The sequence below is a fragment of the Oratosquilla oratoria genome, chromosome 21 (genome assembly GCF_046742065.1).
Source record: "Oratosquilla oratoria isolate Oo_2021 chromosome 21, ASM4674206v1, whole genome shotgun sequence".
Classification (NCBI taxonomy): Eukaryota; Metazoa; Arthropoda; class Malacostraca; order Stomatopoda; family Squillidae; genus Oratosquilla; species Oratosquilla oratoria.
Window position 1 is genome coordinate 50,524,274 of NC_134797.1, and position 24,167 is coordinate 50,548,440.

Here is a 24,167-nt window from a genome sequence, read left to right on the forward strand (position 1 = left end):
AGGAAGGCCCAAGAGGTCGAAACGTCTGGTTCTGAATAAAGCTCCATATTCCAGCCTTAACGTTTCGTTTTGCCACATCATATATATATATATATATATATATATATATATATATATATATATATATATATATATATATAGTAACGAACTGACCATGAACATGAAATTAAGTTTAGTAAAGACAGAACTCTTGAATTAAAATAGAAGGCACGTTCTATGTTTGTCTCGAGTTTCTTGTCAGTTTTGAAATGACTGCAATGAACATTTGAAGCGCGCCTCAAGTTCCCACCTGTTGTTCTTTTGGGAAATTTTGCATCTGGATCGATTTGGCCGCTTCTCCAAGTGGAGCGGGATGACGATGATGGTGTCTTTCTCCTTCATTCGGGCGATCGTGAGTCACCTGTGGGGAATTCAGACATTCACAGGGCGTGGTCGTCGTCGGGTATGATCGTAATGTTGAAGACCTGGATATGCGCACCGGGATATGTGTTTATTGTGTATAATTTCCGCAGTCTGAATACTTTCACATTTTTGTAGCAGTCGTACTAGGAGATATGGTAGAGGTAGGCAGTTCCTGTACGCGTTTCGCTTCCTCTCGTTCATCCTCGCCATCGCTCCCTTCCATCATCAGTCCTTAGGGAGTCTCAGAATAATTAGTTTGGCAATCACCGGGGGGGGGGGCAAAATCTATTCCCCCCCCTCCTCCGTCCCTCTCTTCCCCAGGGAGCGTGTAGGAGGGTGGGAGTACGAAGGCCTTGGGTTGACCGACCGCCACGTGTAGCTGAGGATTATTAAATTGAATGTTGCTAGGATGTAATACCATAAAGTAACGCGCGCGCGCGCACACACACACACGAAAGTGGCATTTGATTATTTGGATGAAGAAACTATTAAAAATATTAGTTACATTGATTAGACTAAAACTGGAATACGCAGCGACACTATGGTCACCCGTACTAAAAAGAATATAAGGAAACTAGAAAGAATACAGGGAGCAACGTCAACTAGGTAAATACAACACACACACACACACACACACACACGCGCGCGCGCGCGCGCGGGCGTACGTTCAGGGAATTATTGTAACCAAGGCCCAAATTGCCACCTGTCCTGCTTCTTATCTTGACCAAAAGTTATCTGACCCTGCACGGGCAAACGTTTTCTTTGGTTACGTGACGAGCAAGCCAACGTTTTGTCCAAACGTCGTTGCCCGCGATGATGTCGTCCCGACGCGGAAACGTTTCTGGTGCGTGACGGGCGAGAACGTTTGGGGGATTACTGAACGTGACAACGTGACGTGTTTGTCCGCACGAAGAACGTGCGAGGAACGTGCCGAGGAGGCGCTGCAGCAGCAGCACTGCCGCAGTGGAGAGACGCCCCTCCTCTTTCTTCATCAACTTCTTTTTCTACTTCTTCTGCAGACATTGTTCTAGACACGAGCGTGTTCGAGTAACGTGGCATTGCAGTTGTGCCTGTGTGTGTAGGATTGTGTTATTAAGATACCCCAGGGTGAGCCAATCAACGGTAAAGGGACAAAACGAAGAGTTCAATGTCAAAGAAAACGGGATGGGGGAGCAGAACGACCCAAGGCCGAGAACGGCACTCAATCAAGGGGATCGCGTATCATCGTTCCGCAAAGTGCATAGAGAACGTTGCGGTAGACCGGATGTTTTGTGTGCGGTGCCAGGCTAGGTGACGACACTTGTTCCACGCTGGCACCGCCCAGACATGATAATGATGCAGATGAGTGTTTGGTGCGGAAATAAACGAAAAAAAAGTTTTCCTCGTATCTTTTATCGCCTACTTCATGTATCCTTGATCACTAACACCCGTTGATTGAACAACTTTTATTTATTTTTATTAGTATTTTATTATTTTTGCTGTGATTATTTTCGTTATAAATATTTACAATGATATTGGTTGTTTTGTAAAGATATTGCTCATAGTCATGACCGTAACATAAGAGTACAGTAAAACGCACACACTTTGCCAGTGCTATTGTTTATTTTCATTTTCCGTAAATGTACAGTACTTGCACTCGCATGGCTACGCGCACACACACACACACACACACACACACACACACACACACACACACACACACACACACACACACACATTGATCGGACCTACGAGCTCTGAGCTCTCTTCCAGGAGGGAAATAGCTGTCGATCACGAGTCCAACACGTGATCCAAAGACCAAGTGAATACACACACACAAAGAAGGGAAAGAGGAGACCTATTATCTATAGAATTATGAAAGGAATGGAAATCTTAGATAAGAATGATTTATTGAAATGGGACAATGGAAAAACAAGAGGACACGAAAAAAAAAAAGTTACAGAAGAGATCTGAAAAAAGCTTCCCACACAGTGATAGATACTTGGAACAAATTAGACAAAGAAACTGTGTGTGCAAACACTATTCAAGATTTTAAGAAAAAACTTGATGCTGAGAGATACAAAGACGGATTACCACGAGCATAGCTCCCTTCCCGTATAATACAACTAGGTAAATACACACACCATCTTGAAGTAAAGGATGAATAGATAATTCAGTAAAATAAAGTTTGGTTGGGCCAGGCAGGAAAGGTACCGGAACAGGTCGCTGATGGGGCAGGATGATGACGTGTAGGCGTGGGAGGGGTGGGGGTAAGCAGGGTTCTCATAATGTGTATATCAATTATCAGCAGTCTCAGCACATACGGGTACTAAAGGCCGTAACATGTCTTGAATATTAATGTATGTGACGCATCATTATGAAGATGTGATGTATGGTAATCCCAGAATGTACATAGGTACAGGTACTCGGTGAGTAATTACACATGTGTAACATATGTACAATTACCCGAATCTTAATCTTGATGTATCGGAACTATGCAAACACGTTTTATGGGTGATTATTTAGTACATACACATGTGTATCAGTCCCGTTAGGTTAGTAATTTCACAGAAACAAAAACGTGCATGACAACGAAAGATGTTTGCATGGTTATGCTCGCCCAGGGTCGAGTTCGTGTGTCCTAAGTAGAGCGAGGTCGTCCTCCCTCCGTCGGGTTTCGAGGATGAAGAACTCGGACGATGATTGTATGTGTGTGTGTGTGTGTATGGCGCCGTTCACACCTATACAGGGCGGGTTCGTTGGAGACGTCGAATTGTCTCGATGAAAATCATTACGGCGTGGCACCACTCCCCTCCCCATTCACTGTCCCTCCCTCCCATGGGTTGAATGCAGACACTTTAGTTCCATGAAAATAAGTTGAAGAAACCATCACTACACGTGATGAGGGAAAGCCTTAAATGGCGTCAAGGTCAAGAGTAATTTTTTTACCTCGGATCGCTCAGGGGGCATGGCAGGTCATTCACCCGTGACCGGAAACCCTGAACTACAGATGGGGTTACGGTGGGTAGAGGGACGATTGTGGCTGTGGCACTTGCTCGTGTCTTATTGTGGGGCCAGGTGTGGACTAGGAACGTGGTTCTTATCCGTTGGTACGCATCCATTTAAACCCTAGAAGCACTGATATCTGGCGAGGTCAGTACACATCGCAATGAGTAGACCCCCCCCCCCCGCGCCCCAATAGACCCAATAAGTTTCCTGGTATACTCTCCTGGTGTGTGCAGCAACAAGAAACTTTAACGCTGTACCTCTTTATTTACGCAAAGTAAATGAGTGGAAGTCAAAATATGTTAAAAAATAGGGAGGTGGTGTCTTTCGTCCCCCCGGGGGGTTTTACCTACCCTTATTCGTGTCGCTATTGTACATTTGCGAGTGATAAATGGGTGGGGATGCGCGCGATTACACACACACACACACACACACACACACACACACACACACGCACGCACGCACGCACACATACATACACATACATATATATGGGGTGTCGGTTGCAATGAAGAACTAAACAAGAGATGCGAGATATTTAAGGAAGTCTAAACGAAGATGGGGTCGAAGATAGAGGAGGAGGAGAGGGTGGCAGCAAGGCGGGTCGTGGCCAATGGTGTCTTGGCAGACGTTGAACGACTTTATTCGTCTAAGGGGTGGGCCTCGGGTGGGGGGGGGGCAAGAGCCTCATGAGGAGAACTCACACACACCACTCCTCTTTTGTATCTGTGGTCCCACTTCACAAGTTCTGTTCTGGTCTTGAGCGTCGTTATGAAATAGTATGGGTTGGACTGCTCGTTGTCAATGACGAAGTGCTGATGGCAGTGCCCTGAAGAATGGCGAGTGAGTTGGTGGGAATTGATGTACTGGAAGAGGGAGACGGTGTGGCGAGGCGGGAGGAAAGGGCGGTGATGGGATGCAGTCAAGTGCGAAATGTTTCAAGAACAGCTGGAAGATGATGAGCCCCTTGAGGGGACAATGTTGATAGATGATGTTCACCTATCGTGTATTACGGTGGTTTGAGAGAGCTTGTAGACTGGGCCTTGGTAGACAGAAGGCAAGAGGTGAGTTGCTGAATGTAAATCGTGGGAATGCATTGGGAGACATGGGTGGATTCAGGCAGCCAGTGCTAAGAAATTGGTTCCGCTCTTCTCTTCGAGCCGTCATTGTCAGCACAGTCGAGGGTAGTCGAAAAAGTGTGTGTGTGTGTGTGTCTTAGTTGTACAGTATCTATAGACACCGGGAGGTGAGGTAGATCGTGTGAGAAAGAATGAGGGACTAGAAAAGATGGTGGCAATGGACGGGGCAGAAACAGATGGCGGACGAGTCCGGTTCTAGAATGGAAAAGGGACAAAGAAGAGGAGACGTTGTCCCACGCCATGCACAAAGAGAAAAATATTGATGAAATGAGAGTATGGCACTATGTCGTGGGCGTGGAAATGCTCACGTGAGCGGGGTGTACGTCAAGGGCGAGGTCAAGGCAATGACCTCCCCCCCATGAGGTGGCCTTCCTTGGGGGATCGGTGGCGGCGATCTTAGGGGCCCGAGTCTTGAAAACATGAAGGGGGTGGGGGTGGTAATGTGTGTGTACAGTGGTAAAAATCCTCGTGTATGTTTTCATTCGTAACGCTTTGACATCGTAAGACCTAGCCAGGCCGAAAGGACGAGTACCTCCAGCAGTACGCAAAGGAGACAACAATGTATCACAGAACAATTAATCACGAGGGCCCCGCCTCGTAAAGAGTTCGGATCTTACTTCAGTGTCCAGCTAGCGTTGACCTTGAAACGAACGGCACCTGTTCGATGTTCATGTGTGCTTCTGATATTGTAGGAAACACAACTTGCCTTCGCCACAATGATCCTCACCGAGTTTGTTGCACCACGAGCGCTCCTCCCCATGCAGAACTCGACGGTAATGACGTTACCAAAAGAAACGAGGAAGTGGTGAGATCGACTTCTGGCTTCGCAGGATGCTTGATATAGGGTGACGTCATGCACTCAGTGTTGCGTCATGCGCCCCCTACACACGCAGGGTGGAGGAGGTGGTGAAGATGGCGGGCTGTCGACCTGCATAACCACTTCAAGAGGAAAGACACCAGGTCTACGCTGCAGCAGCGGGATTAATCAAAATGTTACGAAAGGGTTCTTCGCCAGGCGAAGAACGGTAGGGTGGTTGCTCTATATCAGGGGGGGGGGGGCTGCTGCTGCTGTCGTCCACGGTAGTAATGGCGTTATATTTAGGCGGTGCGAGGACCTCCCACAAGAGAAAGCGTCCGGCGATCTGGTGACAAGGCGTGTGAGGCGGACTTGTGCCCGCGGCAGGAGCAGGTGAATGGAATCGATAGGTCTACGCATGCGCCGTGGCTCCATGACCACAACTGCCGCGTGCAGCAGCAGCAGCAGCCCGCCTTCCGCCCCTCGCGCCTTTCTTTCTTTGCCGCACGCTGCCCCTCTCCCCCTCCCTCTCCTCCTTCTCACCCTCCTCTTCCTTCCCCCTACCACCCTACCGGGACCCTCTCCTTACGCACCCGTCCATCGCCTCCTCTTCGTCTCCTCTTCGCCTCCCCAACCCCCTCCCAATTTCCCTAAACTCGAAACTACCGGTGCTAACTACCTGTGCTCCCCCACCCCTATTTATTTTATCCAGGGCCCATAGATATAACGCCTTTCCATGGTGCGTTGTCTTGTTCTTGATGCTCTAGGAGGCGCACTTCGAAGAGACTGGGGGTGGGAAATCACGCAGGCGCGCGCGCGTACACATACACACACACGCATGCACGCACGTGCGCGCACGCGCGTTGCTTGCTGGTGCAGTGGCTAGAGTCTTGATTTCTCGCGGGAAAAATCAGAGTTCGAGTCCCGCTCACACCTTCAAATCTAATTAACACAGGAAGTCATTACCGTCCCCCAAGAGCAAGGGATAAAATGGCAGTGGTTGTGTAAGATCAGCACGTGAGTTGAACTCTCATGCTGGAAACTAATTGCTGTCGATCACGAGTCCTGTACGTGATCCAAAATTCTCTTCCCCTTTATGCCCCTTCATTCCCCCTACTTCTTCCCACTACTACTCCTTCCCCCTCCTTCCCTCTCTTATGCAATACAGTTATATGGAAATACTGAGGGTGGATGCATCGCCAACAGAAATAATACATATCAAGGACAAATGATGCTCTTTATGGGAAAAATACCAAGGATAAATGATGCCTGCTCAGAAAAAAAGGGGGTGGGGTGGTAATTTACACCAGTGGATTTTCAGGATCTTCTGAGACCCCCTCTCATCTTTTCTGAGCCAGGTAGAATTGGCACATGTGACAGTATTGGAAGTATAGTTTGTCTATATATAAATAAAACAAAGGCTTCTTTTCCCTTGTAAGGGAGGGAGTCAAAGGCATAGAAACCACTCCCACCCATTCCACTCCCATCTGCCACTTATTTGTTTCCCTCTCGTCTTAGCTCCTCATGGATGAAGAGTCACCCTTGCTCCCAGCCCAGACAGTACATTGAAAGTGATGGAGTGGTATCTAGATTTTACAAGAATACTCTTAGCAATATAGCAAGGAACTAAACCAAATTGAAAAGAAAAGGTCAAGACTATGAACTTTGTATTTTGAATTGTTTACATCCTTTTCTGCATGAGGAGACGGAGAAGGGGGTCACCAGTTTAATGAAGCAGCCTTGCTGTGGATGTGCTGTGTCTTGCGACACTGCTTCTGACCGAGGGCAGTGGACAGCATGCAGGGATGACCCATCATCCAGGGGGTGCCAAGATGAAAGGCAGGGAAGAGGGTAGAGGGGAGTGGAGTATGTGGGGGATGGAATGGGTGGGAGTGGTTTCTATGTCTTTGTTTTTTGGCTACCTCCCTTGTAAGGGAGCCTTTGTTATTTGTATGTATGTATGTATGCATCTTTTTAATTTGTAATTTGTTGTATTGCAGGTGTAATGTAGACCGTGATGAGTCGTCGTGTTGATGAAGTGAGTGGCCGGTGTGAAGTGGGCACATCGCTTGCAGGACTTAGCCAGGCGCCAGGAGGGCTGCCTGCTGGCGTAGGGCTCACTACCGCTGGCTTTGTACGAGGACCTACGGTGACAGGGGTGCAGGCAGTACCCCGGCAGTCGGTTGCTGCTGTGGCCACAGCCACCATACCGTCTGCAGTAGCAGCTGTGCCTGTTGCCACCACCACTTCCACTCTTCAGGCTGGACAAGCTACTCCTGACCACCAGCCACCCAGCTCTCAGCCTGGTGAGTACTTGGTGTGGTAGACATATTGTGTTGGTATACTCGTAGTTGAAACAGATGTAAGATTTTTTTTTTTTTTTTTTTTTTGTTCCTCTCAGTATTATTTGGCTTTTATCTTTGAGTAAGAATTGTTCTTAACCTCTTAAACAAGGTGGCATACTCCAAATATTTTTTGTTTATGCAAAAACATCCTTAAAATTTTTATACACTATTGATCATTTGTACTGTACGGTGTGCCACCATGTTAGGGGGTACTTCTTTTTATGTGTGACACGTTTCTAACACAGGTTCAGTGTATGCAGGTTACACATGTGCCAAGGTGGATAAACTCCCGGGGATTCATCATACAGTTCCAGCCTACAGCAGCAATATGCCCACTGCCCCACCCCCACAGGTATTGTCTTTTATTTATTTTTTTGCCCCTTCACCCTTACTGCTAGTCACACATGTTCAGTTTCTTAAGCTTCAGTTTTTGTTGTTTGAAAATATAACTTCATTAATACCACTGTTTTCACTTCATTAATGAATTGTTGATATCGTGTCAGTATGCATTGATGATGTAATATTTCTAACACATAAAATGGCAGGTTATAGAAAGGTACATAGTGTTTATGAAGTTACCTTAATATCTTGCTTTTTTTTTTTTCCCTATTTTCTTTCCTTTTCCAATTGGTCTGACAGTAATCTGTTTTTGACATTCAAAATTAAAACCGTGCTGAAAGGATATCAGTATAGCAAATAGTTTGTTGTTGGAATCACTTGTCTGATGCTAATGTGGAATGGTGGCTAAAGTTATGGTGGGAATAGGAGTGAAGATTTAGCTTTTGTGTTGTTTTTTTTACTTTTCCCTCGTGTAGTGAAGTAGAATAACCCTCCAAAGAGCTCAGTAGATGTGTGTTGCTTATGCATGCATGTGTGTTCTAGGGAGGACTGACAAGTGTGGTGGAAGGTCGAACAGTGGGTCCTGGTGGACCACAAGGAGGCGGTGGCATAGTGGCACCGGGTGGGGCTGCCATTCCCCCCGTGTTACAACATGTGTCCGCCCACTCCCAGGTACGCCACAAGGTAAGCAGGGCTTCTATAACCATTAGATCTGTGTGGTCATCCTGTCCCTTATTGGTGACTTGAGTGTGTGGCTAACTTTTTGTTCATGTTAACAGATTGGTGAGTTGACAAGCCATGACCTCTTCCAGCAGGTGTCAGGTGTTGGAGGAGCTACAGGGGTTGTACATCAGACTTCAGCAGCAGCTGCAGCGGCAGCAGCTGCTGCTGGGGCTGTGGGAGCTGCAGCAGGGGCCCAGCAAGGCTCTGGACAATTCCAGAGGTTGAAGGTTGAAGATGCACTTTCGTATCTAGACCAGGTAGGAACCTCTTTCAGTTGATATGCATCTCTCTGTCTGTCTTTGTCTCTCAGACCCTCCCTCCCCACTCCCTCTTCCCAGTTTCTCTTCTGTGTCTGTCCCCTCCCTGTTCTTATGTAGAAAAATTGGAGGACTGTCAAAGATGACTTGTAACTTTTTAAGAGGAGCTTGGTAAACACCCACACATACATGAAAATTTGAAATCTCTAGCTAGCTTACATGTTGTAGCAAGTTGAGGATGAAGGGCTCTATACCCTGTTGCATTGCTTGTCAAATGCAGTGCAACAAGGCACAGCTCTGCACAGCAGGGCCTGACAACTAAAACTAACCACCCTCTCTTTAACGGCCTCCCCTACCTCCATCCATTCATCTATGGAGCAGATGTCAATCACAGTGGGCCACATTCTCCTCCCATACATATACATACATACATACATACATACATACACATGCACTCTTTTCTGTGCTTGCTCTTCTAAGTTTTTCTTGTCCATTCTATGTGTGTGCCCAAACCACCTCATCATTTTGAAGTTACCACATCAGACAGCTTTCTTCTGGTACCTGGTATCAGTTTGCAATTCTCAGTCCATTCTTGAAACAGCTGTAGAATTTGTCAAACATATCTCAAAAACATTCAACCTAATCCTTTCAGTCTAAGCATTTTTACTCCATAAAGCATTGTGGGCACAGTCATATCTATATAACTTTTTCACAATTATTCTTAAATATCTTAAACTTTTACACTTTTTATTCTGCCTAGACATTTACTTGCTTTCCTAACACTATAATTCACATCCAAAGCATGGTTCCCAACAACCAGAACAAACACAGTACAAACTATACAAAATACATCATTGAGAATAAAAAGAGGATGTACCAAAACCACCCCAGTATAACATTGCAGAGGAAAACCAAAATCCTCCTCCCCATAGAACATCTTACATTTCCCCATCTTGTTCCATTTTCTCTACCAGTTCACCACTCCCCCTTCCAGTGTTCTTGTGCATGACTTGAAAATGTTTGCGCAGGGTCAAGTGAAGGGCACAGAAATTTCTTCACCTACGACTTACTGTATGATCATGGTACAGTGAGAAACCAGTTTGAAGAGACAAAAGGCTTGACTATCCAAGCTGTTCCTCAGGCTAATCAGAGTGGAGAACTTTCCTCCCTACTCCTCTCTCCTCCCTTTCTTGGGTTTCTTCCTCATCTCCCTTCTCCCTCCCATTCACTCTTCCTCCCTATTCTCCCATTTCTCATCCCCCTTTCCCCCCATTTCTTGTACCATTTTCTCACATTTTTCTTCCAATTTCTCTGCCTTTCATATTTTTATGTGCCCGTCTTTTCCCATCTTTCCTCCACTTTTCCCATCTTTCCTCCACTTTTCCACATAGTTACACCTTCCCCCTCCCCCTTACTTCTCCCTCTCTTATTCCCCATTTTGCACTCCTCTTTCCATCTCCTTTCCCCCTACTTTTTTCTTGTCTTTCCCCCACCTCTTCTGTTCTCCTCTTCCCAGGTCCTCTCCCTGTGTCATCTCCCCCATATCCACATCCCCTTTTTCCCCTCCCTCTTCTTGCTCCCTCCTCTCTTCCTCCTCTCTTCCTCCACTCTTCCTCCAGTTCCTCCTGTTCCTTGGCCCCGCCTCCTCCCTCATCTTTCCCCCTTCTCTGGTGCTAACTTTCTTCCTTATCTTCCTTCTCTCATCTTTCTCCCTTGCCTTTCCCCCCACTACTTCCTGCCCCCCCCCTCCATATCCATATTTTCTCCCTTCTCCATTTTTTGTTTGTTTTCCTTTTCTCTCCTTTTTCCATCAGTTCTTTCATTCTCGTCTTCACAAACCACACTCGCCCATACAACCAAAATCTTTTTTTTCTTGCCCCTCTGTCACCTCCTTTTTACATTTTGCCCCATGAGTTCTTGTTTCATCTACTCGCACCTCAGATGTTGTTGTTGTTGTTCTTATTTTTCCTCCAATTAATTTAGATCATGTTTTGATTTATGGCTCCCAAATGCAGTCCTGCAACCAAAACTAATCTCAAAGTGGTGGTTGTAAATGTGACCAATTGTTTTGTTATTTATTGCTGTTTACCTGGGAACAATTAAGAGCTGGAAGAGGTTAAGCCAGCAATTGTTACCAAGCCCCAACAAATGAATAGGTAGAATTGGAGGCTGCCTAGACACAGCTCAGAATAGTTCCCATAACCAAATTGTGTTGAACTCTCCACTACCCAGCACTGCCATCATGATTTAGCTTTCTTGGTGGGATTTGAAATCCCATCCTATCTTGCCTAGGAAAGATTAGTAAAAGAGGTGTAGAAGGCAGAGGTAGAGGTAGAGGGAGTGAATTTGAGGGGATGACCAAGGATGAGATGGATTGATGGGGTGAAGGGGGTGTTGAGCAAGAGGGTAATGTCTGTTGAGGAAGGAAGGGAGAAGGCAGGAGATAGGAATGAGTGGAGAGTGGCTGTGTATAGATGATACTGTGATGCATGGAAGGAAGGGGTGGGGGATGGGGTAGGTGGTGCTTAGGTGTGAATATTTTTATTCAGCCCGAAGGGATTTCTCCCCATTTCTCTGCATGAAGGGATGGAGAGGATGGGTTGCTGATTAAGTGAAGTGGCCTTACTGTGCTGTGTCTTGCTGCATTGCTGCAGACCCAGGGCAGTGGGTGCGATGCAGGGATGACCCTTCATCCATAAGGAGCTATGAGAGGGGGGAATGGATGGGAGTAGGTATGTGCCTCTGACTTATCTACTTCCCTTATAACTAAGGGATATATAGACGAGGGAGGTAGGCACATACCGACTCCTACCCATTTCACTTGCACCCTTTCCTTCTCATCTTAACTCCTTAATTCTTTATGGATGACAGGTCATCCCTGTATCCAGCCCACTACCTTGGGTCAGAAGCAATGTAGTAAGACTATACTAGTTATTTTGACATGGCAGAAGATAGGAATGAGAGGAGAGTGACTGCATAGGTGGTGCTGTTATGTAAGGAAGGGAGGGCTAAGGGGTAGGGGGTGCTTATGTGTAAATGATATTTTGATGCATCGTAAAGGGATTTCTCCTCATCTTCTCTTTTTCAGCATGAGGGGACGGGTGGGGGCTCACCAATTAGGTGAAGCAGCCTTACTTTGGATGTGCTGTGTCTTGCAACATTACTTCTGACCCAGGGCAGTGGGCAGAATACAGGGATGATCCATCATCCAGGAGGAGCTAAGATGGGAGTGGGGAAAGGGTGGTGGATGGGAGTGGAATGGGTGGGAATGGGTACATGCACATGCCTTTTTGACTTAACTACTTCCCTTATAAGGGTGGGGAAAATCCTTTTGGTATATATATAGATTTTGATATGGCAGCAGTTTCCATTAATTAATTCCTGTGAAGTTTTTCCTGTTGTCATACACATACAAGCTTTATGACTGTAGGGGTTTGTGGGATGGCAGCTCTAATCTTAAAGCTAATAAATTTCCTTCATGCTTTGACTGCATTTGGTGAAGACTGTATGCACTTTAAACATTATTATGGAGAGAGCATTGTGTATTTACAACAAGATTTGATGTTCACTTTTCAGGTGAAGCTGAGGTTTGGCAAACAACCACAGGTGTACAATGACTTCCTAGACATCATGAAAGAATTCAAATCGCAGTCCATCGACACCCCAGGAGTCATTAACAGAGTCTCGCAGCTGTTCCGGGGGCACCCAGAGCTGATTGTGGGGTTCAACACCTTCCTGCCGCCCGGCTACAAAATTGAGGTGCAGGCCAATGAACAGGTGAAGGTTTGGCACGCAGATGTTTTGTCCCGTTTAATCACTTGTTCATTTTTTATTTTTATTTTTATTATTTCTATTTTTATTATTTTGTTATTATATTGTTATCATTATTTTCATCTTTCATTGTCATTTCTGTTCAAGGACCAAAATTAAAGGGGAACAAAGTTTATCTGCTAATTAAACCTTTATAGTTGGTATGAAGAGTTCACCACGTTATGTAAAAGCTCCTAAGGTATTTGTTTGTGTGTCCTGTTTGTTGCTTTGGCTGCAGAGGGACCATAGCAGCCTCCCTTATACATAGGCCACTCTAGTCAATCTAGATCCCCTAGTCAAAGTTGCATGACCACAATTCACGTAATGTCCGTCTCAGTTAGCAGTCAATAGCTTTTCCTGACCACACTAGCCTATCTATCAGCTTTATGGGACAGTGCACCTAGTCTAGTGATCTACACGTTGAGTAGTTATTAGCTCTTGTCACATTGAATAGATAGTCGGTGGTGACGGGGTTAGGCAGATGCGGAGTTCAATCCTGTCTGTTGTCGTCATGGTGATGATGTGCTGATACCTTGGGATTTGATGTGACAAGTTTTAAGGAAGAGTGTGGAATAGATAGTAAATGGTTGGGATGTATTGTCACGCAGGTTAGTATGAGTGTACCTGGTCAGCAGACGATGGTGGTGCACACGCCGCAGGGAGTGCACCAACATGTCACCTCAACGCATCAGCCACAGCCGCCTCCAGCTGTTACAGTCAAGCCACCACGTCTACAGCCACCAAGGTAAATCTTGTATCATTTTTGTCATTTGTTTGTTTTACAAAGTATAGTATCCTTTCTCATCTTGTAGCCCCCTTTATTTTTATATATACCATTCTAGCCAACCAAACCTACTCACTCCCTATCCTTCTCCCATTCTCTTTCTCCCCTCTCTCTCTCTCCCTCCCCCCTCTCCCTCCCCCTCCCCTACCTCTCTACCTTAACCACTTGGGTACAATGACACCTATGGAGGCGTCATGAGGCATGAGTTACAGCGTTGGTGTCTTGATAATATATTTTTTTGTAGTATGTATACGAGTTACCCCCAGATTCAGTGAACTGGTTTGATAATTTTTTCTGTATTTATTATTAAGCAGAGTAAAAGAGAACAATACAGGGGTGACTTCATATTTTATAATGCGAGTAGTGTGATCAATCATGTATGGCATCCAATACTGTTCACAAGAATTTGTCTTGTACTGAAGTGGTTGATACTCTCCTCCAGTCTGCTGCCACATTCTCCCCTTGTACATCTCATCACCTTACTTTCATCCACATTTATCTTAACTTCCTTCTTTTGCACACCTTCCCAAAGTGACACCAACTCCATCACCTCCTTTGATTCTACTACAAGCAGTGTCATCAGCAAACAACTGGCTTACCTCCCACTTTTCTCCTCAAACCACTCACTCTCTCCATTTCTGATTCTAACACAAGCTCTGCTACTCTTGTAAAAACTCTTGACTACTCTAAGCTTTCCTCCTATCCCATATATCTGTAATACCTCACACAATGTCTTCCAGTCTACCATGTTATAAGCCATTTCCAAATCTATAAAGGCCCCAAAACATCCTAAAGCTTTCTTGTATATATGTGTTCCACAAATTTTTTATCCACACAACCCCTACCTGTCCTAAACACACACATCCTCAGTAATTAATCCCTGTTTTTCTCCTAATCCTCTCAATCAAGACCCTCCCATAAGCCTTCCCAACTACATTTAACTGATCCCTCTGAAACTACTAGTCACACTTATACCATTTTCCATATAAAGTGGAACTATACAGGCACTCCTCCAGTCCTCCAGCACTCTCTTAAACAAACCTTAAATAACCTCACCATCACTGTATATATATTTTTTTTCTTTCTTTTCTTTTCTTTCTTTTCTTTTTCTTTTAGACATTCTGCATGACACCCATCCAACCCAGGTGCCTTACCTGCTCTCATCATCTTAATAACTGCCTTCACCTCCTCTTTCCTTATTTCTCCTCCATTTTCCTCACTCATCACTGTCATTTTCTTGGTGCTTCCCACTGCAACTACCTTTCCCTCCCTATCCTCCTTCACAATTAGCAACTCCCTAGAATACTCTGGCCATCTTCCTCTTACTGCCCTCTCTTCCATCATCTCTCCACCTGTACCTTTTACCTTTTCTTCTTTACTTGATTCACCTCCTGTATGAAAATACCTTGTATTTGTATGAAAATACCTTGTATTCAGACCTGATTGTAGCTGACACAGTAGATTTTGTGATGTTATAATAACAACTCTTGGTTTGAACTAGGCACACATGGTTATTTACAATCTTTTCTTGTTTCTTGTTCCACAAAGAGCAAAAATTAGAGAAACAAAGGTGGTGGATGGGAGTGGAATGATTGCATGGCTTAACTGACTACTGCCCGTATAAGGGGGGAGAAACCTTTGCTATATAGCTAGACTTCTTGTTCCATATGCTTGATCAAATAACCACAGAGATTATAAAGACCCCCTTCCAGTGTTTCTGTGTATGATCTTAATTGTTTACACAGTGTCAAGTGAAGGGCACAGAAACTTCAGTGCCTACGACTCGCTGTGCTATTATGGTGCAGTGAGTAACCGGCACAATGATACAAGAAAGTTATTGTGGATTTGATTTTCAGATGTGACTAGTTTGTAGTTCCAATGAGGTGACTAGTTCTTGTGATTGTAGTTCCAACGAGGTGTGCACATTGACTCGAAGGAAGCAGTTATTCTTAAGTGTGATGATTTTCATATATACCAAAGGCCTTTCCTCCCAATATTAGGGGTTGTCTGTGTCAGCATTCACCCACACTACACATGTCCCACTCTCATGTAATACCAGTTCATTGCCTTTTCCATCTTAGCACCTCATGGATGAAAGATTATCATTGTCTTGCCACACTACTTGGGTTTAAGGCAATGCAGCAAGACAACGTTTCCAGTGCAGCACCCAATATTAGGAGCTTGGTTTACCCCAATTTATTTATTTATTACGGGGCAACTCCCCTGCCTCATGCACTTTAAATAATTTACTGAGCAGACAAGAACATAACCATTGGCTACATTATTTCTTTATTTACATCTATTCTCCTTTCTTTTTAATATTTTCTACTCATCCTTGCTCAACTGACACACCACTTGCATCCAGTGGCCCCTTCACCCTGTACATCCCATTAACCACTTCAGTACGGGACTTAAATCTCGCGGGCAGCAGCCAATGCCAGCCATATGACGTAACGTAATAATATTCGCATCATAAAATATAGTCACCGTTTATATCGATCGTTCTCTCTTTCACCCGCGAATTTTGAAAACCACAGAGAATGGGATTCAGGGCGCATTTGGGAGAATGTAAAAACACGGGCGACTACAATAAATATAATCAAGACGCCGATATGGCAGCGTCGCGAATCCACTTGCTCCTCATGACGCCTACGTGTGCGGCACCGTATGGAAGGGGTTAATTTTTGGTCTTCCTCTCAAATTCACTCCATGTACATATGCTTTCCACACTGCTAGTATTTCCTCACTCTTGTGCCTGAATCATCTTGTCTCTCTTGATTTGTCACAAGTGACAGCTCATATTCATCATACTCTATTCTTTATCAACACATTTCTCACTAGGTTTCTTTGTCCTGGTAACAACTACCATATTTCTGAAACACATCTGAGATGTGTTTAGTCTTCCTTATATCATTTGAATTTCAAGTCTCCTGTCTACATTTGTCCCAAAATACTTGTTTCTCTGAACATTTTTCAATACTCCCAGATATTTACCTGCTTTACTCTCTAGTTTGTCTCGGCATCTGTATTCACTGTTTGCCTTGTAGGGATTGTAAATTTTGAAATAATCATTGATTTATTCTAAGTCTGATGCTCTCCTATATGTGTATCCATATTCCCAGCTTAACTCTTAACCACTTTGGTACAATGACGCCTATGTAGGTATCATGAGATGCAAATGGGTACACGAGGATTCCGGTGTCGATGTCGATTATATTTTTTTGTAGTTGTACATGAGTTACCCCTGAATTCTATGAACTGGTTTTATCATGTCTTCTGTGTTTATTACTCAGAGTAAAGGAGAACAAATAATGCAGCAGTGACTTTATGTTTTACAAAGCTAGTATTGTGATGCATCGTATATATGGCAGCCTATGTTGCGTGCAAGAATTTGACTCATACTGAAGTGGTTAACCTATGTCCTCTTACTTTGTTTATTCCTTCTTGTTTCCATCCGCCATCAGCATTTAGTATTTCCATAACTAATTGTATATCATCCATGTCCAGATGTACCCTCTGTTCTCAATTGGGATTACATAATTGTACATTGACTTGATTTAAATTATTCCTGTCAAGTAATTTGGTTTCATAATGGGGGGGGGGATGGTTACAGATAGTGGAAGTCCGTGCATTTTATCACATATTTATAATTGATTGTTAGACATCTTAATTTCTGTTAATTAAATCTTATTTGAAACTTGGTAGCTCCGTAGAACAGTTATTCTTTGACCAGAAGTCCAAATTGTAATTGATTTGTCATTTGTTATTCCAGCAGGGGTAATCTAAGTGCAGCTGGAACAGTTGCAGTCCAGCACAACCCAGGCACTGTCAGTGCTCACACTGTTCATACAGTAGGACCTGGTGCTACCCCACCCCGACTGCCTACCCCAGGACCCCCCGCTGCACCAGGGGCTGTGGTGGGGGGCACAAACCAAACTGCCCACAGTGCTGCAAGTACACAACACTCCACAAACACTGCACCGCAGCACCAACAACGTGAACCACCACCTCCACCGCCTCCTCCGCCTCCGCCACCACCACCACAGCAGCAGCAGCAGCAACCAGCACAACCTGTGGAGTTCAATCACGCCATCAACTATGTCAACAAAATCAAGGTAAAAGGATATTTTGTGTGTCTTGTATTGTTTTCAAGGTAGAAATTATCATTGCCACTTAACCCCATTGCTGAACTTCTTAAGGCTTATGGTAAAGGATTTATTAGTTAATGGGCAGACAGTAGGATGTTTATCAATAGAGGTTTCATTTTATGAATTTGCCTCTCAGACAAAGAAAATTATATTGACAAATTGCAAATGGCATTACTTGAGCAAAGTGGTCACTAGAATTGATAACATTTGTGGTAATAATTTGCATTAAAGTGGGAGAAGTGGATGGAGTGAGAGTGGGACTGAATATGAAGTGGATGAGCAAGGTCACTTGGGGATTAGGTGAGGAAAGTCTGTCAAGGAAAAGAATGCAAAGGATGAATGGAGGAGAAGGTGAGTGAACCATTGCCAGTCAATGAAACTCAACATAACCATAATTATTATTTTATTTTGTTCATTGATTATTATTGTCTACTCTAAAAGAAAATTCATCTGGGAATGGATATGAAGAAAAGGGAGTATAATAGTTTCAGAGGGATCAGTTTGAGTTGTTGTTGTCGTCGTTCCCTAGACTGTCTGTCCGAGCAGTCCCGTCTCCCCAAGGAATGCCACAGCCGAAGCTGGGTTTCCCCACTAATCCTTTATAGTGTATGTTGTGTTGTTTGCGTGCATGATTGTGTATAATGCAGTCTTCCATTATGTGTTGTATGGTATGGGGTGAAGTGTTACATCCTGGGCAGCTGTTCACAATGCAGTCATCCACCCTCTTCTGGTAGCTTAGAAGTGCTAGGTGGTGGCTGCACCGCAGTCTGGCCAAGTGGACTCTGTCCTTTCGTGGGAGAGAGGATTCAGAAGGGTGGATATCGGGGTCTGGCATGCAGCAGTGTGTTGTCTCTGTGTGTTAATGGAGCGGTGAGTGATATGATTATGAATATATTTCCGGAGGCTGGTATTTGGTGGTTGTGGAGGAAGAGGAGAGAGTATCTGTGTGTGATACAGGTCTGTGTGTGTTGTTTTAATGTTTCTTGGTGTGTGTGGGTTCTCTGCTATGTAGTGTAGCGGGTGTGATGTGTTTGTGTGCCTCTCATGTTGAGGTGGTCCTTGACTTTGAGGACTTTTGTTTCATGGTGTTAATGGTCTAGGTGTTGTATTTGTGCAGCCTGTAATTGTTTTTAGGGCTTTGTTTTGTATGATTTGAAGGGTGTTGTGGTGTCTCACTGAGATTAGGAGCCCATGCAGGGCTCGCATAATTCATCACTGAGTGTATGCATTGTTTGTATATTGTTGTATTAGTTTTTGTTTTGTCCAAATGTTGTTCCAGTGATTGACTTAAGTGCGTTAAGTCTAGGTGTGCATTTGTTTATGTTAATGATGTGTTGTTTGAAAGACATGGATGTATCGTTTGTTACACCAAGAATTTTCAGTGTGTTTATGTGTGGTATTAGTGTGTTGTTGATGTAGAGATGAGGTATGTATTTGTGTTCTTTTGTCCAGTTGGTGAGAAGTGTTGCTGTAGATTTGGTTGGAGCTATTTTGAGTCTGTTTGTGATGAACCATGTGTTGAGTGTATCAAGGTATGGCTGGATTATTTCTGCAGCTTTGTCTGTGTCACGATGTGTGCATGTCGTCTGCGTAGGAAGAGATTTGTATTTCTGAGGTGTCTGGTGTGGGTAAGTCATGCATGTATAGATTAAAGAGCGTGGGGGATAGAACAGAGCCCTGTGGTACTCCATTCTTAATGTTTCTGATGTGCAATGATTGGCCATTATATGACACATAAGCATTCCTACCTGCCAGATTATTGGCCAGCCATCTTTTGGTGTTATTGTGCATGTCTGTGTTATATATTTTATTTGTTAGGTTGTGGCGGGGGATAGCATCAAAAGCTTTTCTAATGTCTAATTTTATAAGAAGTGTTCTGTGGTGGGGTCTATCTGAATTGATGCCATCTAAAATTCTTTGTGTGAGGTTTATCAGAAGAGTGTTTGTGGAGTGTAGTGGCCTAAAACCGTGTTGTGAGTCAGCAAGGGGAATATGTGGTGTGACAAGTTTAAGTATTAGGCGTTCAATGACTTTAGAGGGGGGTGCAGAGAAGTGTGATTGGGCGGTGCGATGTTGGGATTGTTGGGTCTTTGTTCGGTTTTGGAATGGTGATTATTTTACCATGCTTCCAGATGTCTGGTATAGTGTTGTGTGAATAGCTGTAGTTTGCAATGTTTGTGAGTGCGTGTATACCTTGTGGTGTCCAATGTGTTTTAGGTGGATATTACTTATGTTATCTGGGCCACAGGCAGATGAGTGCTTGAGATTATGTATGTGTTTTGTCTGACTGTCTATGAAGGGTGTATAGTCTAAGTCTGTGGGAAAGTCTTTCTTACATCGAATAGTGCATCGGTCATCTGGGTGAGAAGTGAGATGGCTTGTCTGTGCAAAATGCTTTGAGTGTGTTTGCTTGTTGTCTATTTGAGGGTAGATTGTCTGTTGTGATTATTGCTGCGTGAGAGCGTGTTGTGTTACTGTTGGATAGTGTAATGCTGTTGAGTGTTTTGTACAATTTGCTAGTGTTTGTTTTGTGATCAAGTGTATTGATAAAGTTTTGCCAATTTTGTGTTTTTTGTTCATGTATTTTATTGGCAATCACAGTGTTAGTGTTTGTATTTGGTCTGTTATGTTCTGAGGGATAGGTGTGGGGGTATTGTGTTTAAGCGTGTCTCGTTGTCTGATGAGGCCTTGGATTTCTGGTGTGAAGTTTGGGTTGTGTGATTTTCTGTTGCCTCTTGGGATGTATCTCTTGTCTGCATTTTGTATGCTTTTATTAAAAGTGTGCACAGCATTGTTTATGTTTGTGATTGGTGCACTGTTAAGTGTTTCAAAATGTTGTTCTCTCTTCAGTAAAAGCTTCCCAATTAGCTCTCTTGTAATTGGTGTATGTGTGTCTGTGGCCAACTGGGGTGCATCTTGTTTTGGTGGTGGTGATGATTGAAAGGTGGTCAGAACCAAGGGTTCCGACCACTCTCCATGATGTTGTTGGGGTTAGGCAGGGGGAGCAGTTGAGTAGTTGTGAAGGCTTATAGGAAGGTTTTAATTCAGTGGATTAGGAGAAGAACAAAGGGAGTACTTGATGAAGAACAGTGTGGGTTTAGGAAAGGTAGGGGTTGCATGGATCAGATTTTTGTAGCAAGACATATGTGAGAATGCTTTAGGAAAAGGTAAGGATGTCTTTTGGGGACTTTATGGAATTAGAAAAGGTTGATGACATGGTGGACAGGAAGGGATCATGGGAGATTTAGCAGATATATGGGATTGGGGGAAAGCTGTTGAGTGTAGTAAAGAGTTCTTATGATAGTAGTGGAGCCTGTGTAAGAATTAGAAATGAGAGAGTAAATAGTCTGAGGTAAAGGTGGGTCTGTGTCAGGGATGTGTCATGTTGCTGTGGCTGTTCAATGTGCACATGGATAGGGTTGGTGTGGAAGATAAATGCAAGGGTAATGGGCAGGGGATTGGAGATAGTTAAAGAAGATAGAGAAAAATGGGAACCGAGTCAGTTGTTGTTTGCCGACATCTTTTATGGTAGGGTCAGGGGGGATTAAGAGAAGATTTTGTGAAGGTATGTGATAGGTAAGGCGCCTGGGTTGGATGGGTGTCATGCAGAATGTCTAAAAAGGAGTACAGTGATAGTGGACTGGTTGGTGAGGTTATTTAATTTCATTTATAGTTCCACTCTACAAAGGAAAAGGGTATATGTGTGAGTATTGTATTTTCAGAGGGATCAGTTTGTTAACTCGTCCTGTACGCAATTAGGTCTCAAAAGACCCCTTTTAAAACCGAATATCTGGCCATCCTGGTCAATCTTACCGATTTTGCCTAAACTTGCTTAAATGCCTTATATTACCCACCCACAGGTCCCCATAAAATAGTAAGGTCCAACTCACCTTGGTTTGGCCACAATAATCCTTTGAAGTTGTAAATGTGGTGGTCGCCAACACTCGCGGTGGAGGGGAGGAGAGGGAGGACGGGGCATGGGGGATGTGTTTTTGGCGTCAGGTATGCGAGTTCATTTAGTATTATAAGTTATTGGCACTGTATTATGATTATGACAGTGGAAACACTATGGAAACACTTTGCACATACATATACCAAGGCTTTTTCCCCCTTACTAGGGAGGTAGCCAAAAAGGAAAAGGCATAAAATCATTCCCACCCATTCCATCCCTGAAAACACTCCACACCCCTCCACCCTCCCTCCCATCTTAGCACCTCCTAGATGACGGGTCATCCCTGCACCTTGTCCACTGCCCTGGGTCAGAAGCAGTGTCGCAAGACACAGCACATCCACAGCAAGGCCGCTTCATTAACCCCTTCCATACGGTGCCGCACACGTAGGCGTCATGGACTTAGATCTCGGTGGCAGCAACCAATGCCAGCCGTACGACGTGTCGTAATAATACTCGCATCATAAAATATAGTCACCGCTTATATCGATCGTTCTCTCTTCACCCGTGAATTTTGATAACCATAGAAAATGCGATTACAAAAGAATTAGAAAGAATGTCATTATAGAGGGGCGACTACAATAAATATAATCAAGACGCCGATATGGCAGCCTCGCGAATACACTCGCTCCCCATGACGCCTACGTGTGCGGCACCGTATGGAAGGGGTTAACCCCTTCCATACGGTGCCGCCTACGTAGGCGTCATGAGGAGCAAGTGGATTCGCGACGCTGCCATATCGGCATCTTGATTATATTTATTGTAGTCGCCCCTGTGTTTCTACATTCTCTCAAATGTGCCCTGAATCCCATTCTCTGTGGTTTTCAAAATTTGCGGGTGAAAGAGAGAACGATCGATATAAGCGGTGACTATATTTTATGATGCGAGTATTATTACGACACGTCGTACGGCTGGCATTGGCTGCTGCCCGCGAGATTTAAGTCCGGAGTGAAGTGGTTAAATCGGCGACCCCCCCCTCTCCATCCCGCCATATAAAGGAGAAGACGGGGAGAAATCCCTCTGGGCTGCGTCAAAAACACGTTGTATGGCTTATAAATACTAAAGTCGTATCATACAATAATGCAGGAAGCAGTAGGAAACACCATAATATTGGATATACGCACGTACGCATCACTTACACACAATACTAAAACTACGCTTATCGGTCTTTCCTAAACTTATTATTATTGTGGCGAAAGAGCATGAATGAATGTTGCATAGTGTGCCTGGATGGTTGGTATGGACGTGACGTGATTTGTAACGTGTGAGTAATGCGTGAGTCGGAGTGAATGTGTTTCTGGGAAAATTTATATGTTTCCTCTTATAATCAGGGTGCTAATTATTCAATTGAAAATCTGATAATACTGCGAGAATCCTCATAAAATTCTTATAATAAAAATGCATTTACCTTTGAATGTTGACTCAAAGTTGTGAGTTATTGACTGATAATGCCCTTTGTCGTGGTGGTGGGTATGGTGTGTGGCCTTCCCAGCGCCCCCAACTTTGATGCCCCCCTTCCGCCCATAAAAAGTCCTGGGGGACGTAGTAGCTCCTACACCAGATTCTTTGGTACGAGCCGTAGTTTTGGCTATACCAGGGGCAATACTTGAACTTCCTCTCGTCACCCTCCCTCGTCCTCTTTGGGGCCTCGAAGGTCGAGTGTAGACCTCCTCCTCACTCTCACTGCTATACACAACCCTCCTTTTAGTTGGGGGACCCATTATAAGCAATAATAAGGTCAGCGGATTTGATTAGACGGCACTTTTAACACTTTTTTTGGGAGCGCGATAGGATGCATAACATACCCTTTGAAAGCGAGGCTCTCACTGACTGTGCTTGCCTGAGCAGCTGGCTACAGAGCCAGGGGTGGGGATGGGGGATAGGTCTACAACACTACCAATTTTCATAGGGATATCAATTACAGCTCATTTGTGGTATGTCCGTGAACATCGTGTCACTCCGGTGGCTTATTGGTCTTCCTCGGTAAAGCCACTCCGGTGGCTTATCGGACTTTACAGGTTAAGTGTATTTGGGAAGGCTTATGGGAGGGTTTTGATTAAGAATATTAGGAGAGGAACATGGGGAGTGGTCTTGTGACATGGTAGACAGGAAGGCAAAGTGGGAGGCATTACAGATACTCATATATGGATGTGCTGTGTCTTGCGACACTGCTTCTGACCCAGGGCAGTGGACAAGGTGCAGGGATGACCCGTCATCTAAGAGGTGCTAAGATGGGAGGGAGGGTGGAGGGGTGTGGAGTGTTTTCAGGGATGGAATGGGTGGGAATGATTTTATGCCTTTTTCTTTTTGGCTACCCCCCTTGTAAGGGGGAAAAAGCCTTGGTATATGTATGTATGTATGTATATATGGGATAAGAGGAAAGCTATTAAGAGCAGTCAAGAGGTTTTACAAGAGTAGTAGAGTCTGTGTTAGAATTGGAAAAGGAGAGAGTGAGTGGTTTGAGTTAAAGGTGGGACTTTGCCAGGGATG

The 24,167-nt window shown here is 44.4% G+C and overlaps 1 protein-coding gene across 21 annotated transcripts in view; it reads left to right on the forward strand.

Annotated features, from left to right (window-relative positions):
* The window catches only part of Sin3A (SIN3 transcription regulator family member A), a 143,560-nt gene that overhangs the window by 69,146 nt on the left and 50,247 nt on the right, over positions 1 to 24,167 (forward strand). For 6 of the 21 annotated variants that reach the window (XM_076204875.1, XM_076204876.1, XM_076204877.1 and 3 more), the window contains exons 2-8: positions 7,323 to 7,628; positions 7,913 to 8,019; positions 8,550 to 8,690; positions 8,786 to 8,986; positions 12,563 to 12,769; positions 13,405 to 13,541; positions 17,353 to 17,695. In XM_076204875.1, coding sequence (XP_076060990.1) covers positions 7,340 to 7,628; positions 7,913 to 8,019; positions 8,550 to 8,690; positions 8,786 to 8,986; positions 12,563 to 12,769; positions 13,405 to 13,541; positions 17,353 to 17,695 — 1,425 coding nt within the window. In that variant the 5' untranslated portion in view covers positions 7,323 to 7,339. Of the gene's footprint in view, positions 1 to 6,657; positions 6,681 to 7,322; positions 7,629 to 7,912; positions 8,020 to 8,549; positions 8,691 to 8,785; positions 8,987 to 12,562; positions 12,770 to 13,404; positions 13,542 to 17,352; positions 17,696 to 24,167 lie in introns of those variants that run through there. The other 15 variants (XM_076204882.1, XM_076204895.1, XM_076204885.1 and 12 more) reach the window with 11 other exon arrangements.